This window comes from Pleurodeles waltl, chromosome 3_1, assembly GCF_031143425.1.
Source record: "Pleurodeles waltl isolate 20211129_DDA chromosome 3_1, aPleWal1.hap1.20221129, whole genome shotgun sequence".
Taxonomy (NCBI): Eukaryota; Metazoa; Chordata; class Amphibia; order Caudata; family Salamandridae; genus Pleurodeles; species Pleurodeles waltl.
The window spans coordinates 94,552,629-94,571,873 of NC_090440.1; the positions used below are offsets into that span (position 1 = coordinate 94,552,629).

General features: G+C 44.4%; 1 protein-coding gene across 1 annotated transcript in view; it reads left to right on the top strand.

Annotated features, from left to right (window-relative positions):
- Positions 1-12,240, top strand: part of DHCR7 (7-dehydrocholesterol reductase) — an 83,747-nt gene extending 71,507 nt beyond the window's left edge. Inside the window, exons 7-8 of the mRNA XM_069221910.1 lie at positions 5,709-5,840; positions 11,669-12,240. Coding sequence (XP_069078011.1) covers positions 5,709-5,840; positions 11,669-12,133 — 597 coding nt within the window. The 3' untranslated portion in view covers positions 12,134-12,240. The remainder of the gene's footprint in view (positions 1-5,708; positions 5,841-11,668) is intronic.
- Positions 12,241-19,245: the final 7,005 nt, after the last annotated feature.

Sequence of the window (19,245 nt, forward strand, 5' to 3'; positions counted from 1 at the left end):
GGGGGGCGGGGGGGGGTACATTCACCATTTGTCCCATAGCGAACCTGAGCCTTGGTTGCCCAATGCAGACATTTTAATAGGTCTGTCATACCAGGGTCAATCCCTGCTTTTCCCATCATTAGCCATAGTTTACCCCTATCCGCCAAATCAAAAGCGCTTGAAAGATCCATGAAAGCCATATGAAGTGCCCATACCCATAGTTCTGAGATCAAAAGGAGTTTCAGTGTTTGCTCAACGGTGCCGACTCCCGGATGGAAGCCATATTGGGCCTCCCAAAAAAATGTATTGTCTGCAGCCCAATCCCTCAGAAATTGGAGGATGACTCTTTCCAGTATCTTAACAGAGGTAGCCAAGAGGGAGTTCGATCTGTGACAAGAGGGCTGATTTCTACTGCCTTTTTAAAAATGGGAACCAGAATCGAATCTCCCCAGGTATTGGGAATCTCTCCTCTTACTGCATTACAAAAAACATTTGTTAACAGAGGAGCCCAGAAGGAGGGGTTCTGTCTATGAACATCAAAAGAGACCCCATCTGGGGCAGGCACCTTACCAGCAGAAGATCTTAAAATAGCTCTGGTTACAATACTAACATCAATAGTATTACATAGGGCAAGGATTTCATCAGGGGACGGAGGTGGAACCTCTCCTAGGATTTGCATGTCATCACTAAAGATTTTAGAAAAGTGATCAACCCAATTGTCTGCAGAGATATGACATTCTAAATTAGGCTGATAGTCCTCAGAGGAGTAAGACCTGTTGATAACCTCCCAGACGGCTCTAGAATCCCTAAGGGCTGAAGCCTCTTGTAGGTCATCCCAAGCTTGTTTCTGAATTCCCTGTTCTTTAGACTCTACTGTGGCTTTATTCGATGCCCTAAGCAATCTGCCTTGTGCCATGTTACGAGGGGATGTTCTTTTTAGCTCTTTTAAGGTAGTGGAGTAGCTAGGGTTAAACCGTTTAAAATGTCACAGTTGACTCGTCGCTTACCAGATTTATCTGCAGGATGGCCTTGCTGCTTGTAGGTCCTGCCTTGGCCGAGGTATGGGTGACCCGCCAGGGTGGAGGTCGCCGGAAGCACCGCCAACAGGCTAGCCGCGGTCGCCCAGCCGGGTCCGGCGGTTTCCCGACGAATTACCCCCGGCTGGGAGAATCCTCCATGGCGGCGCTGCAAGCAGCGCCGCCAAGGGGATTCCGACCCCCTTCCCGCCAGCCTGTTTCTGGTGGTTTTCACCACCAGAAACAGGATGGCGGGAACGGGTGTCGTGGGGCCCTGGGGGCCCCTGCACTGCCCATGCCACTGGCATGGGCAGTGCAGGGGCCCCCTAACAGGGCCCCAGCATGATTTTCACTGTCTGCATAGCAGACAGTGAAAATCGCGACGGGTGCAACTGCACCCGTCGCACCCCTGCAACACCCCCGGCTCCATTCGGAGCCGGCTTCAATGTTGCAGGGCCTTTCCCGCTGGGCCGGCGGGCGCTCCCTTGGCGGGCGCCCGCCGGCCCAGCAGGAAAGTCTGAATGGCCTCCGCGGTCTTTTGACCGCGGAGCGGCCAAGTGGCGGTTCCCGCTTGGCGGGCGGCGCCCGCCGCCCGCCAATGTAGGAATGACCCCCCAAGTGTCTTAGACCTTATATACCCAAGAACAGGAAGTGACCTTCAGGAGGGGAAAAGACGCCATGTTAGTTTGGGAAAAACTACCATAGGAATATAGATGAAGTCACCATGTTAGATAGGCATCCTGATGCATGCAGGGAAGAGAAAGACATGCTGGGGAAAAAAGGAGCAAAAAACATGGCTCCACCCAACAAGAGACAGAGAATAAAAGGAGAGCGCAAAAACAGAAGAGAAAAGAACAGAAGAAAACAAAGAACCAGGTAAGTGCCAATGTGGGGGGAAGGGCCTGTCACTAGCTCCCAGGTTGCGCCGCACTCCAAGCTCGTCGAGGCGTGAGAAAACCCCAGGGCCTCGTGCGAGGAAATGCACAAAATAAAGGAGTGTGACATGACTGGCGGCCCAGGAGCTGAACCGCGGCCGCCACAACCCGACTCGAAGCTTGCAACATAAAAGAACTTACATCCAAAGTCTTCGGTTGGAAGATCAACAAGCTAGAAGCATGTTTAGAAATGCTGTGAAGGCTCTCAACAACCCCTACATCGCTGGCCTTATCAGACAGACAAGTCAAAAGGCCCTTATATTTCTCAGAGATTAGCTTTTCCAAAAATTTACTACGATTGACTTTGTCCTATGTAAGACAGATACCCTTACTCTTAGAAAGCTGAGTGACAGAGGAACGGCAATGCTTTTGCACCTTGAGAGAGAAACATGATAGAACTAAGCCACTGGGATTATGATCACTTAATATGGAGGTCGCAATAAAGGAGTCCTGAATAAGTGGGACTATGTGGGGCGAAAACAAAATAAAGTCTATTGTTGAGCCCTTTACTTTACTAATTAAGGTTGCAGGATAGAGTCACTACCCTGAAGAAATCAGAACAAAAAAATAAGTTGAACTTCATTATGCTCTGGTTCAGGACATTCCCGTAAGAGGTGGGAAGGAAATGCGTCAAGTTATCCTTTGACAGATCAGAAACCCTGCACACCCAGGTGCCGGCAGGGGGACAGGTAGCAAAGTTCAAATCACCCATCCAAAGAATGGCCCCATTTGTCGGATGCCTTGAGAGATACCCTTATCAACTCAATGGGGTGATTAACAAAATAATGAAAATAAAAAATTATAATAAAACATCCATAATTCCTGGAATTACTAAACGCAAAATTTGAGAACAGGACATACATGTAATTATTCCAGCTTTTAGAAGACCATTCTTTAAGATCAGAACCCCTAGACCCCCCTTACATCTCCCTGAGGCGGATGGTAAAGCAGATAAACAAAATGATGAAATCCATCAGTATGCGCTGCAGTCTTGACTTGTTTTCACGGTTTCCACTTGAGCAAAATTTACATAGATGAAATCTAAAAGGGAACAATTTACTTAATGTTTATCTTGAAATTGGGCATGGTTCCAATGTTCATGGAATAGAGTTAGGCACCTCTTTATTAAGACAGTTAATTGTTTCACACAATTTTTCATGTTGGGGTTGGCTATATTGTAGTGCTTTGTAACTGAGTTTTTAAAAAATGGGTGTCCCCATCTGTATGTCCTTTGTTTGTTGGAGCCAGCATTGAACCTGATATTTTATGCCTGTAGAAAGATCCTGGTAATATCCACCTTTATCAACTTTCTTTTAAAAATATTTCTGGATTCAAACTGGCCTATGAATCAACTTTTAAGTTTGTGATGAGTCAAAAGTAATTTGGGCAGACAGTGATATACGAAGAAAAACACCATACAATGCATCTTATATGAAATGCACTTTTTCCGATTGACTGTCTCAGATCAGGGGGCTCCTTTCTTTTTGTGTTTATAAAAGATACTTATGTTCAATGAATATCACCCGAGCTACTTTTATAGCAAGCATATTAGACAAGGTTACATTAGAGACAACCCGTGCAAGATTACAAGCAGTGATCACCTCAGTGCCACATACAAGGTTGCCACCAGTAATGTAAAAAAGGCTTTATCAATTTGGAACTCTTCTACATGGGTAATACATATCAGCCAAAGCTGTAATTATCTGGTGCTAATATGAGTCATACATCTTCCTTATGCTGCATAGCTCAAATATTGTTAAAAAAAAATTTGCGCAAACTATCAGCTTATGAGTTCTGAAAATAAACACATTTTCACCTTAAATGCACTGTTTTCATTTTGGGATAGATATATTAATTCAACCTAGCGGCTGCTTCTAGTTTGGTAGACTCGGCTGCACATAGCAGAGCTACTTTAACATAGCTGGCGAGCCACCACTAGCTCACGAGCTACTTGTTGGAAAATCCTGCTTTTGATTATTTCCATTATCTCATTTGACACCACAGAAGGTAACAGTGCTGGATGTCTGACCTCTTTCATTTCAGCCAGGTGTGGATTGTCTTGTTTATTTTCCAGGGAATGTGACCTGGGATTGCATAATGGGAGTTTTAGAAGTATGTCTTTGGGCATCAGTGATGTAGTCTTCTTGTTTGGTGCAGTACCTAGATTCAGTGTTTCATTGTTGCACCCCTGTCCAACTTAATAATCGATTGGGTTCAAGAGATCCTCCAGTAGGTCTGAATTTGTGGACCAAGTCTAGAACAGTCTTGTCAAATTGAAGATGTTGATTAAAGATACTACTTGTGTGCTCAAACATTTATGCACATGGTACCCACATGCTTGATTTGCAGATGTCCTGAGGAGATAACTGTTTAGTTGTAAGATGTGCAGCTTGGCTTAAGTAACAATACGGTTGCACAGGTAACACACTTCATGACATCTCAAAAGCTTTATAAACCTCTCAGCACAGTAGGAGTTGTAAAAGAAGATGGGCTTATTAACCTACCTTCAGTTTCGTGGAGGAAGGACCTAGGAACAGGTATACGGAAGTGCTGGTTAACAAGGAGAGAAGAGATAAGGTATAGGGGATCTGAACACAGAAAAAAGAAACCCACAACAAAATGTGACTTTTGATGCGATGATAAAAAAGGCAAATAGCCACCAATAAAGTCAGTAGATATTATTAAATACTATGACAGGGAAAAAGTAGGCAGCCTGCCGCTACTGGAAACAGAAGTCAGAAGTGGCACCTCAGCCACAACACCTCCAACGCGCCAGCAGTCAAACCTCAGTGGAACATTACAAATAGGGCCACCAGGGAGCAGCAAACATTTGCTGAGAATGATTGTTTGCTGTAGTAGCTACGCAAGCAAAATGGGCTTCTTGTGGTTATTATAAGAGAGTACTTTGAAGTCATATACAACATGTCAAATTATCCTGAAAAACTACCTACCTCATCGGCCAAGTTTGGATATTCTTGACTTAGTTCTTATTTTGGTCCAGTGGTTTTCTGTATACAAAGAAAATGACTCCCAATATCTCTTTGTGAACTTAAAGACAGCCGAGAAAGATAGTGTCCCAGCGCCACACAACATGTCAGCTGTCTTCGTTTTCTTGGTTCATTATTCATCCAAAGTCTTTTACAGATGATTAAGTTAACTATTACACTAACACCGATATTTTCTTTGTTCTGTAGAATGACACTATTCTTTCCTACTGATTCCTGCTACCATCCAATCCATTCTCTGTTTTGTTATTTGTTTTGATTTTTAAGCTATTTAAATATATTGCTGGCTTTGACCTCTAACTGTCTTTATCTGTGGTGGCTCCATGACATAAATTCACTTCTCTATAGTTTGTGTTGATCTCTAGGTTGTTCACCTGACCTTATCCTCACCTCTTTTGCTTGGCTTCATAATAGATTGATGTCTCTCCTATCCCTGGGTCTGGTTTCCTGTGCGGCTCTCTTATGTTGAAACTTACTTAGGTTCCTCTCTCACCTGCCCCAGCACATTTTCCTCATTAATTGCCTTTGTAAACAGTCCATGAATTTAATTAGGCAATGCCTTTGACATCTACATGTATTTGTTCTGTTGCATGATGTTCCATTTGTGTATTAAGTCTATCACTCCAGATAAATAATAACACTGGTTTATTTACATTAATTAAATGCATAGAAACAGTCATGTAAGCACCTTTGAAATATACCATTACATTGCTTACCTTGGCTTTGACTCATCTCAATTGCTTAACCAACGCCTTCTCTGTGCTCATTTGTAGGGCATTTATGTGTTGGACTTTTTCTGGAACGAGGCCTGGTACCTGAAGACCATTGACATCTGCCACGACCACTTTGGATGGTACCTGGGATGGGGAGACTGCGTCTGGTTACCTTATCTCTACACATTGCAGGTAATTGTAGAAGTCTGGGGATGTTCCTTTGATGACACGATCTGTAACTATTTGCATCGAAACAGAATGATTGGGCTGGGTCAGGCTTCCTCTTTCGCAATGTGCAGTAAGTCACCTGTGCCTGTTCTTAGCTAAGAGTCTAGAAGGGATCAGACTGAAGTGGAACTTTCACTGGATTTAACCTTGCCCTATAATGAAATGCCGAAGCTCTTCCAGGAGAATGATAGGCATATATTGTCTAGCAAGTTTCTAGCCTAGTTTTGTACCAGACCGGCACTGATGTGAAATATATGGCAGATTGTTTGGCATAAACTCTGGTTAAGGTAATCCCAAAGTCCTGCCTGTGTGGAAGTTGAACATTTGCTCTTGTCCTTGGCAAGCGTGAAGCTGACAGTTGACCAGTGAGCTGAAGTGTGACATTGGCAGAGAAGACTTTTTCTGTGTGCCCAGGCAGCTATGAAGTGTCTTAATCAATGGTGACGTATTGCCTCTGTACATAGAACCATTTGCTAAATATCAGTTTCCCTCTGACCCCAAAGAAGGGGACAGTCCCTAGGAGAACAATTGAGTAAAACCCAAAAGAAAACAGGAAGAATATTCCTGGGCAAGGGGAAAGAGAACAACAAAGATTGTCCAGGAGGACACTGGGTGAGCTAGAGATAATGGTAAGAAGATTTAAAGAGGAGATCCAATCCTAGGGCAAAGCAGATGAGGGAAAAACCAAGTCGGCAATAAATGAGAGGGCAAACAAGCAAGAGTAGAGAAAAAATGGGCAAAGGGGTGAGTGTACCATGTGAAAGGCAGAATTGTAACTAATATGCCAGAGGAAGGAGATAGCAGTCTTGGATAACAGTATGGCTGGAAAAAAGAAGCACTGGCAAAGCCAATAGTTTTCGCTTATGCAAAAGCTATTGGCTTTTCCAATATATTTTAGCCATGTTGTATTCCAGCTTAGTTGCTATTCAGCATGGCTATAAGTTAGTGGTGTAAAGGAGAGTGGTGTGGAGTGTCATAAAGTAGAGTGGTGTGGAGGAGAGTGGAGTGTTATGGTGTGGCGTGGAGTGGCGTGGAATGGTGTAGAGTTGAGCAACATGGAGCGAAGTAGAGTCATGGTGTGGCTCAGAGTAGAATGGCATGGAGTGCTGTGGAAGGAGTAGAGTGTCGTAGAGTGGAAGGGTGTAGATTGTTGTAGAGCAGAGTAGACTGTAACTGTATTTATTGTAGATTGAAGTATTGTAGTAGAGGGGAATGGCATATAATGGCATACAATGGAATGTCAGAGAGGAGTGGTGTGGAGTGGCATATAGTGGAATAGTGGGGTAGAGTGAAGTAGTGTGTCATAGAACAAAGTGGAGTAAAGCAGCATGGAGTGGCATAGAGTGAATTGCGTAGAGCGTCATAGAGTAGTGTCGTAGAGTGGCACACAGTGGAGTAGAGTTTTGTGGAGTGTCATAGAGTGGAGTAGAGTTTAATGGAGTAGAGTGTCAGAGTGGAGTGTTGTAGAGTGGATTAGAGTGGCATAAAGTACAGTGGTGCAGAGTAGATTGGCATACAGTTCAGTGGCTTATAGTGCATTGGTTTTGAGTAAAGTGGTACAGAGTACAGTGTTAGAGTTGAGTGGTGCAGAGTAAAGTAGTGTAGAGTACAGTGGTGCAGAGTAGTTTGCAGTAGCGTAAAGTGCAATGGCACAGAGTGGAGTGGTGCAGGGTGGAGTGAAGTACTGTGCAGTGGCATAGAGGAGGTTATTTCAGAGTAAAGTGAAGTGGTGCAAGGTAAAGTGGAGTGGTGCAGGATAGATTGTAGAGGAGAGTGACGTAGACTGCAGAGTAGATTAGAGTGGCGGAGAGTGGAGTGGCGGAGAGTGCATTGCTGTAGAGTTGAGTGGTGCAGAGTAGAGTGCTGTAGCATAAAGTGCAGAGTAGTATAGAGTTTAGTGACGGAGAGTGCAGTCTTGCAGAGTAAAGTGTCTTAGACTGCAGTGGTGTAGAATGCATTGGCATCGAGTACATTGGCTTAGACTGCAAGGTGTAGAGTGTTGCAGAGTAGAGTCCTATAAAGAGCTGTGTCATACAGTACACTGTTGCAGAGTAGCATAGAGTGCAGTGATGTAGAACACAATAATATAGAGTGGGGTAGCATGCTGCGGCATAGAGTGCAGTGGCACTGAGCATTGCACAGTCTAGTACAGTGACGTAGAGTGTAGTGGTGCAGAATAGTTGGAGTAGAGTGCAGTGGCGGAAAGTAGAGTGCAGTGGCCTAGAGTGCATTGGTTTTTGAGTAAAGTGGCGTAGAGTACTTGGGTAGAGTGCAGTGGTTTACAGTATAGTGGAATAATGCAGAGTAGAGTGCAGTGACGTGGAGTGGGTACAGTGGAGTGGCTAGTGTGGAGTGGTGCAGAGTAGACTGCAGAGGCATGGAATGGTGCAGAGTATAGTGGAGTGGCGTAGGGTGGAGTATGCATGGTGTGGTAGCACACTGCAATTAAAGACAACACATCTTTATTGAAATGGCCATTACATTTGCACAGACATATAGTTTTACTGATAAAAGTATACAGCGCACAAACAATCATTTGTGGAAATGTCATCACCTAGTGTATTGATTTGTTTTTCTCCTATTAAAATATTTGTTATCACCACACTTTAGAATCACCAGAATTGGTTGTCACATAAATCCTCTCACCATGAAGTCAGAGAAATTAAAATAAACACCAGGCTCCCTCTGGACACAGAGCCTGATAATTGACCACCTCTATCTTTGAATACACCGCAAATGTGACATGATAAGAACAAGATTAAAGGCCTGTTTCCAGAAAGGGAGCACTCAGAAGGATATTGTAAATAAGGTGGGCAAATGAAGAGACAAACTGAAGCTGGACAGCCTAAAACAAATAAAGCCAGCAAATGGAAAGCACGGAAATGTGATTTGCAAACCAAAATGCCAGTAGTAAGCAACAAGCTGAACGCATTCCCAGGGAAGCTTTTTGAATGTCCCCAGGATGTCATTCACAAACCAGACAGCTGGGCTGTCTGAAAGGCTTCGAATTAAAAAGGATTACAATGAGTAGTCAGAGCAAGTAACAAAACTAGTGACTGAGTATTGGCCATGTTGAGATTCAAATGCGCCAGTGGAAATGGAGGGTGGGCAATAGGAACGGGGGAGATACAGCTGGCAAGAGGTAAAAGATGATAGAAAAAGCAAAGTAAGTTGGAAGCAGATCATCTTAAAAGAGCTTTTGTTTTGCAGCATTAATGTCTTCTAGAACCCACTATGCATATATCCTACCACCTAGTGGGTTGAGTGTATTTAAAAAGTCACAGAAAGTGTACTTGCTTTGTTGCATGAGGTGCAATGGGAGCAGTGCCAAACTAGCCGCTTCTCCCCTCCATCAAAAATGGCATTCATGTCCAGAGAAAACAATTCTCAAAATTACCATCTCATGCAACATTCCTTCATACCATCTATCTCTTGATGCTTCTGGTGGGTTTCTCTTCTTGTATGTCTTTGCTGCTTTTCTGCAGCCTAGTAGGCACCTCTGTTCTACAAGGGGGGGGGGGAATAATCTGACCATTTGCACACACACAAAGGGAGTATCTAGCCTAAACTGGAGGGATCTGGTTTTGCACATGCCCTTTTAAATAAAAAAGAGTTTAACAACAAAACAAGTAGTACCTTCTGACTGTAACCGCTAGGCAGCTGAATATATGCATAGTATGTTAATCTAGAAGAGTCCAGCTGCAAAACTATTGTTACAGTTGAGTAGTTAGTTTCTTACAGATTGCCATACAATATATAGAATCTAGCTACCTAGCTCTCAAGTGGCACTTTGAATTATCTGCCTCCCCTCCCTCCCTCCATCTTTAGGCCTGTAAAGAAAGGTTAGTTACTCGGTATTACTCTCTTCCAATGCAGTGCATTTTATTGGAAAGTTGATGTCAGAGCAGCCTTTCCATGTGGGACAATAATTATTTCAATTGTTAAAAGTTGAGCATTATGTTGAGCATTATGCAACATATTTCTTTCCACAGTTCTTCTTCCAGACCCTTATTCAGGGCAGACGGGGTTACTGGGCCCAAATTGTGGTGGTTTAGGTACTTTGCTGCTCCTGTCCTGGGATCTGTTGTGCTACATCTCTGCAAATGGGTAAAGTACGGTTTCCGCGCGTGACTGGTAGGGTAGCACGGGTGAGCAGTCACAGCCTTGCAAGGAGGTAATGTGGTGGGCACAAGTTTAGAACTCAACAACCAACAGACACAATAACCTCATTGTCTGCCCCTGTACTTGTCTTCAAGAAAAGAATCACACACCAATACTAAATCCTAGAAAAGTCAATCCAGTACACAGGAAAGTGATTTTGGTTACGATACTCTCTTGTGGCACTACGCTTACTAATTTCCCTTCTGCTAATCCCACCCACATGACCTCTTGATGGAGCGCTGCAGTGTCAATTAAACTCACAAATCAAATGTGCAGTCAGTTCACGTTTCTCATGGCTCTTGATGCTGTTGGTGTAGTGGGTAATCTGTTTGGTCTTTCATGCTCCTCTTAAAGGAATCTGGCACCTTGCTGCCCTCTCACGAGCAGAGGCCCACAAAGACAGCCTTAGCGGCTGCTGAGGAGCCCAGCCGGCCCACGGATCCATACAAGTGGCTGCTTGGCTTCATTCAGTGGAGAGCTGTGGCCCTGATGCTTGTGTGCCAGCCCGGCTGCTGCGGCACCATCCAGCCACTGGATGGAGTTAGCCCCAGCTGGCTATTCTGCCAAATTATGTACAGCCCTCGATTAAGCCATAGCAGTCCCTACAACAGTTGTGGCTCTGATTGTGCAGGTGCAGGCAGTTACAGCTCCAATCAGGCCAACACACTTGCAAAGAGTGGAAGGGTGTAGAGTGTTGTAGAGTAGAGTAGACTGTAACTGTATTTATTGTAGAGTGTAGAGGGGAATGGCATAGAATGGCATACAGTGGAGTGTCAGAGAGGAGTGGTGTGGAGCGGCATATAGTGGAGTAGAGTGAAGTAGTGTGTCGTAGAACAAAGTGGAGTAAAGCAGCATGGAGTGGCATAGAGTGAATTGCATAGAGAGTCATAGAGCAGTGGCAGCTCCAATCAGGCCAACTCACTTTCAAAGACTTGAAGCGGTTCGTGCTAGGAACCTTATACAGAAAGGCCCTCGGCAGCACAGGTTGCTCCTGGCATCACTATGAGGTAGTCCACCTCCTCTGGATGTCCTCAGCCCCTGGGACTCGCTGGGCTTCTCCTGCTGGACAGTCTGTCCCGCAGAGCAAGGAAAACTCCTTTTCTCTTTGAGCTGGCAGCAGGCTCTCTAGGCACTAGGTAGACCCCCAGCTCCTCCTGCAGGTGATGTCCCTCACCTCTGGGAGACTGGTTGTCAGACACCAACTCTGGTCCCTCAGCAATTCTTTAGGTACTGCAAGAAGCCTTCCCTTCCTTGATTATGGAGAATTTGGAAGTGGAACGGGTTGGAATGGGTTCTCTGCATCCAGCTTCAGAACTGGGTTGGGCTGATTCTCTGCTTATGAAAACAGGGTGAATTTGACTACAACATGATCCATATTGGAAAAAAAGCAGTGAGCCTGTTGTCCCAGATGCCACTGGGGTTCTTTGCTTATTTTGTGGCATCAGAGGATGGGTTTGATGCTGAAGTGCTGTAGTGCTGCAGGCTAAACTTTTATTTTCCAGCGACTATATATTGTTTATTGTAGATGTTTACTAACCTTAGTAGATGCAAAACAGGGGACCTTAGTAGATGTATGTATGCACCCTATATACAATGCCATTTGTCACACAATTATTTGTGTCTTCTTTCAGGGCTTATATCTGGTTTACAATCCTGTCCAGCTGTCCACTGGTGGTGCAGTGGCTATCTTACTTCTGGGCCTGGTTGGTTATTATATCTTCAGAATGACCAATCACCAAAAAGATCTGTTTCGCCGTACTGATGGAAACTGCAGAATTTGGGGTAAAAAACCTGAGTACATCGAGTGCTCCTATACATCTGTGGACGGAGCGCGGCACTACAGTAAACTGATGATCTCTGGGTTCTGGGGTGTGGCAAGACATTTCAACTACACTGGAGACTTGATGGGCTCTCTGTCCTACTGCCTGGCCTGTGGCTTCGATCATATACTGCCCTATTTCTACATTATCTATATGACTATTCTGCTGGTCCACCGCTGCATCCGGGATGAACATCGTTGTTCCAGCAAGTACGGCAAGGACTGGAAGCGGTACACCGACGCCGTGCCTTATCGACTACTACCAGGAATATTTTAAATTGTAATTAGGTTTCATATTTTATTTTGAAGATAATGAATAATGTACTGAAAAATGCCATTTGCATCAAATTGCTTGTTTTGTATTAAACATTCTTTCAAAAACAACCTTGTTCCCAGCAGTCTATTTTTGTAGATTACCAAATGAAAACTGTGAACCGTACTTAAGCCAAGTTGGACTCATTTGACTGACCTAAAAAATAATTCTTTTCTGTATGTATTGTATTTTCTTGTACTAAACAGTTAAGAAGAGTGGAGTGCCATTGTGTAAAATTGTCACATAGGTTATATCAGTAGTTTGTATATTACACCAAAACAGATTAATATTTCAGCAGTATTATGCCCCTGCTTCTCTTGCTGCCCTGAAGATTAGCAGCCTCATTTAGAGGTTAGTAGATGAGGAGTGAATGCGTTACAACCAAACATGCAGTTTTGTAGCGTGAATCTTTTCTGGAGTTGCATTTTGTACATTATTCCGCCATCTAGTAGTTGGCTCCAGGAAAGTCTTTATTTTCTCTCTTTCGCTTTTTTTTTTTTTTTTTAGGGTGTGGGCGTTTTTAATGTCAACCACCGTTGCCATGCCTATCTTCCAATGAGATGTCAGACGTATCCCCTTGAATCCCCTGCATGCGGTCACCATCTTCAGATACTTTTTCCCTCTGTTTGGTGTGGAAGCACCATCAAGAGCTCCATTGAGCAAGCAAGAGGTTTTTTTGCAGGATCCCGAAGGAAAAAGGGGAAGACTCGAAGACTCTAAATGAATGGTCGAAGGATTTCGAAAGCACTGAAGAAAACCAAAGATTTAGGGATTTTCATCAAAGATTCCTTACACTGAAGAGTCAGAGAGGGCTATGGAACATATGTCTTTTAGATAAGCAGCCACAAGGTGTGGAATCTTTGTTTGCCAAGGTATCACAGCACGAAGGGCTGCAACACGAGACCGAATTCCAACCCAAGACCTTGAAAAGCCAAGAAAAACAAAGTTGGGCACACTTGGCAATGGCACAATCCAATCCAAAGCCGCATTGTTGACGGACAGCGATAAGGAGAAACATGGAGAAACAGCTTTGGCACAAGGGGAAGGCTCCATCGAACAAAAGGCCCTTGATGACGAAAAGAAAAATCATTACTTCAAAGCTGAAATGGAAGGTCTGATGAAAAGAAAACAGGAGTTCAAAAACTTTGTAGTGTAACTGAATTTCAAAGAAAAATAAATAGGGAAAGTCACTATAGAAGAAACCCACTTACCTGGAGCCACCTTCAACATCAGAACCCGAAGGAGGAACTGGAAGAGGTCTTCTTCGACTACAAAGGTGAGCAAGGGGAGGGCTAGTACAAAGGTCACTACATTGACATCAAAATGACTGAAAGGTGGCGGGATATAGACTCTGATTCCACCAAGGAAGGGCTCGAGATTCTCACTCCCAGATGATTTGGCCGTGTACAATGTCCTCATTAAAAAGTGGTGTATACCTACTGGGGTACCGCTGGAGGAAAAGGAAACAAAATCATACTTCCTACTGGAGACACTGTTGCCCTCCCAACGAAAAAATCAATTCATGCCAATGTTACTAAGCATGCTAGTTTATGGACACAATATTTTAAAGGCACCAGCCATGACAAAGGCTGTAATGCTGAGGATAGAGAAAATATACAAGCCTTCACCAGTTTATATCAAGGGGAATGCAGTGGTGGACTCCATCATCCTGGCCACAGCCCATAAACGAGGCCCTGGCCCGCAGCAATGGGACCACGACCTGACAAGGAAAGCAAGAGGATGGACATAGTTGGGAGGAGAATGGAGACATCAGCCGCAACACAATGGTGTATCGCAAATTTTAAAACTGTACTTAACAGATAAGGCCACCAAAAATGGTAGGAGACAGAAGGACTCATACAACGCCTCCCATCGCAGCATAAGAAGAGAGCACATAGAATCATCCAGGAAGGCAAAACTATCACCAATACATGTTTGAAGTCTGCTACATGCAGTAGATACAGCAAGCAGACTTCTCAACTAGGTAGCCACCCTAAGAAGACATGCTTGGCTGAGGTTAGGCTTCAAGTCCTCATCCTCGGGCGCACTCCCTCGGCCTGGAACGACTCATGGTGGCCCTCCGTCCTCGGACCCCCGCCCACCCCTGCCAGCCACGCAAGAAACCTCGGCTTCATCCTGGACTCCGCCCTCACCATGTCCAAACAGATCAGCGCCGTCTCCTCCTCCTGTTTCAACACCCTTCGAATGCTCCGCAGAATCTTCAAGTGGATTCCAACAGAAACCAGAAAGACGGTGACCCAGGCCCTCGTCAGCAGCAGACTTGACTACGGCAACGCACTCTACACAGGCATCCCAACCAAAGACATCAAACAACTCCAACGTATCCAAAATGCCTCCGCCCGACTGATCCTCGACATACCCCGCCGAAGTCACATCTCCCCTCACCTAAAGGAACTCCTCTGGCTCCCGGTAGACAAGAGGATCACCTTTAAACTCCTGACCCACGCTCACAAGGCACTTCACAACACCGGACCCTCCTGCCTCAACACCAGACTTAACTTCTACACTCCAACACGTCAAATCCGATCCGCCAACCTCGCCCTCGCCATCGTACCCCGAATCCAGCGCAAGACATCCGGCGGCAGATCCTTCTCCTTCCTCGCCGCCAAGACCTGGAACTCTCTCCCCACATCTCTTCGCCAGACCCAGGACCTCCTCGCATTCAGAAGGCTCCTCAAGACCTGGCTCTTCGACCGCTAAATCAGCAGCGCTCCCCCCCCCCCAGCGCCTCGAAACCCTGACGGGTACATAGCGCGCTTTATAAATACTATGATTGATTGAAGTACAGGCAGCAGAGGCCAACATGCCACTGAATGGTGAAAGACTCTTAGCAACTGCAGTAGATGATCCATTACAAAGAATAGGATAAAAAAGACAATGTCACTGCAAAGGCATTGGGTGCACTGCAGTCTAGAGGAATATGAACAGGAGGATTTGTCCCTAGCAGAGGAATACAGTCAAGAATACAGTCACCCCACATGTTACTTTTATGCCACAAGCTAGTTCCCTTGCTTCCCTTTGGGTTCAGTCTGCTCCAAGAGTTTTCACAAAGTGTCTAGCAGTAGTAGCAGCACACTTGAGTAGCCAACTAATCCATGGATACCCTCATCTAGACGATTGGTTAGTAAAAGTTAGAATATTCATGCAGTGCCAAAAAAGAAAGAAAAATATAGGTATGGGCATGTTCCACTAGCTGAGCTTCTCATTGATCAAAGAAAAATCACCCCCAACTCCACAGAAAGAAAAATATTTTTGTGGGGACGAGACTAGCATCAAGAAAAACCATGCTTACCCAGTACAAAAAATGATCTTGGCAATAACAGAGCAGACTCTCCATTACCAGAGGTGTGACTGTGAGGCCAGTGGGGAAACTACTGTGCATGATGGCTTCTTGCATCCCACTAATACCCCTCACCACGTTACACATGAGATCACTCCAGGTGTGCTGCATCATTGATCACATGCAAGTAGGAAGTGAGATGATCAGGGAAATACAGTGGTTGAGCATATGGAATAACACGGAAGGCTGACCTTTCTAACTCCCAACTCCCTGTCTAACCATTCCAACAGACGTGTCTCACAGAGGATGGGGGATGCACATAGGAAAACTGAATGTCAGAGACTTATGGAGCGTGAGAGATGCAGTACCTCACATATCCCCACCCACTAGCCCACCACCCTTACCTTCACCAACTCACTCACAGACGTATTCTCATGGTGATACGGTTGATCCTTGGGATCTGTATAATCCAGATCCGATAACTGCTAATGACCCAGATTTATATCCTTCCAAACCTTCCCCACCAGAAGACACTACTGCATACATGCAGGTCATTTCTCGGGCAGCAGTGTACCACGGGGTACTTATGCACAGTAATCCTTTGGAAGAGGATTTCCTTTTTAATACCTTATCCTCCACACACTCACGTTACCAGTGCCTCCCAGTGCTACCTGGAATGATAAAACAGATATTTAGTGAGCCGGTTAATGCTGGGGTTTTATCACCACGTATTGATCAAAAATATAAGCCGGCACCTACAGACCCTGCTTATATTACCCACCAGGTACCTCCAGACTCAGTGGTTGTCAGTGCTGCTAGAAAAAGGGCCAATAGTCAGTCGTCAGGGGATACCCCTCCCCCTGACAAAAAAGAAAGTAGGAAATTCGATGCTGTTGGGAAGAGGGTAGCTACACAAGAAGCTAACCAGTAGCGAATTGCAAACTCACAAGCCTTGCTAGCAAGGTATGATAGAGCTCACTTGGGTGAGATGCAGGAGCTTTTACAACACCTGCCAAAAGAACGTCAAAAAAGAGCTCAACAAATTGTTGAGGAAGGTCAGGCCATAAGTAATAACCAGATGCGGTCTGCCCTTGATGATGCAGATACAGCAGCTAGAAGCGTGAATACTGCTGTCACCATATGCAGACACGCATGGTTACATTCCTCTGGATTCAAGCCAGAAATACAGCAGGCAGTACTGAATATGCCTTTCGATAAAAAACACCTATTTGGTCCTGAGGTTGACACCACAATAGAAAAACTCAGGAAGGACTCAGACACTGCTAAAGCAATGGGAGCCTTATATACAACACCTTACAGAGGCTCCTTTCATAAGCAGCAATTTAGAGGGGGGTTCAAGCCACAATCTATAGAAGCTTCTACCTCCAAGCCTAAACAAGGGCAACAACAGCAGTACCAGAGAGGGGGATTTAGAGGCCAGCACTTTAGAGCCAGAGGCAAATTCCAGGCCTCAAAACATGTCACTACCCCATCAAAACAGTGACTTACTAAGCATGCCACAACCCCACACATCTCCTGTGGGGGGCAGACTGCAACAATTCCACTCCCAATGGCAAACTACCACCACAGACCAATGGGTACTTTCAGTTATCTGCAATGGTTATTGCCTAGAATTGATTTCTACCCCTCCAAACATTCCTCCACGTTATCACAGGTTGTCCCCAGAACACAACGTTCTATTACAACAAGAAGTACAATCGCTACTATTAAAAGAGGCAATAGAATTAGTCCCAAAATCTCAACAAGGAATAGGGGTATACTCACTATACTTCCTCATTCCCAAAAAGAATGGCACTCTCAGACCCATTCTAGATCTCAGACCACTAAATTTATATATCCTGTCAGAACACTTTCACATGGTAACTCTGCAGGACGTTATTCCACTACTACAAAAAACAAGATTACATGACTGCATTAGACCTCAAAGATGTGTATTTCCATATACCCATCCATCCAGCTCCCAGAAAATGCCTAAGGTTTGTGATAGCGGGAAAACATTACCAATTCAAAGTTCTGCCATTCGGCATAACAACAGCTCCAAGAGTATTCACAAAATGTCCAGCCGTAGTAGCAGCTTACCTAAGAAGACAACACATACATGTCTTTCCTTATCTAGACGATTGGCTAAAATCAAGCAATTTTATACAATGTCAACAGCACACTCAATACACAATAGAAACCCTACATACATTAGGGTTCACTCTCAACTTCCAAAAATCCCATCTTCACCCAGCACAGGTACAACCTTACTTAAGTGCTATTCTCAATACACAAAAAGCCTTAGCCTATCCAAATACACAAAGAATACAAGCTTTCCAAAATCTCATACCACAAATACAGCCAAATCAACAATACACTGTGAGATATATCATGAAACTATTCGGAATGATGGCATCCTGCATAGCAATAGTACTGCATGCAAGACTAAACATGAGAACACTACAACAGTGCCTCTCACAGCAATGGTCTCAAGCACAGGATCAATTGCAAGATCTAGTGTTGGTAGACCGCCAAACACACGGGTCCCTTCAATGGTGAAATCTCAGCAATTTAATGAAGGGGCTGTCATTTCAAGATCCTGTGCCTCAGACCACTATAACAACCGATGCATCGATGATAGGTTGGGGAGCTCATCTCAACAACCTTACCATTCAAGGGGAATGGGATTCGAAACAGCTAAATTATCACATAAACTATTTAAAATTATTTGCTGTGTTCCTTGCCCTAAAAGCGTTTCAACCGCTTCTCAAACACAAAACTGTATTGATAAAAACAAACAATATAACAACGATGTATTACTTGAAGAAACAAGGCGGGACACATTCATCTCAACTGTCCCTTCTAGCCCAAACAATATGGAAATGGGCAATTCACAATTACATTAATCTACTAGCAGAATACATCCCAGGAATACACAATCAGCTAGCGGATCTCCTAAGCAGGACACACCAAGAGAAACATGAATGGGAGATTCACTCTCAGGTACTTCATAAGTACTTTCAAAAGTGGGGGACATCAGAAATAGACCTATTCGCAACAAGCGAAAACGCAAAATGCCAAAACTTCACATCCAGACACCCACACCTTCTGTCCAAGGGCAATGCTCTAAGGATCAACTGGTCAGGGATATTTGCTTATGCTTTTCCCCCTCTCCCACTACTTCCATTTCTGGTCCACAAACTGCGTCAGACCTCTCTCACCATGATACTCATAGCCCCCACGTGCGCACCACAACATTGATACACAACACTCCTAGAACTATCAGTAATACCTCACTAGCTTCTTCCAAACAGACCGGATTTGCTAACACAAAACACAGGACAAATTAGACACCCAAATCCCAGTGCTCTCCACTTAGCGATTTGGCTCCTGAAGTCAGAGAATTTGGATACTTGCAACTCCCATTAGAATGCATGGAAGTTCTCAAACAAGCATGCAAGCCTACAACTAGACAATGCTATGCTAACAAGTGGAAACGATTTGTTTACTCTCGTCAATCTAAAAATACTGACCCACTTGCAGCATCTATACAGGATATTGTATGCTACCTACTTCATTTACACAAGTCAAATTTAGCTTTCTCATCTATTAACATTCATCTTACTGCAATATCAGCATATTTGCAAACTACAACCTACCTCTCTTTTTAGAGTCCCAGTTATCATGGAAGGACTAAAACGTATTATTCCACCTAGAACACCACCTGTTCCTGCTTGTAATCTGAATATTGTACTCACAAGACATGCATTCCTGT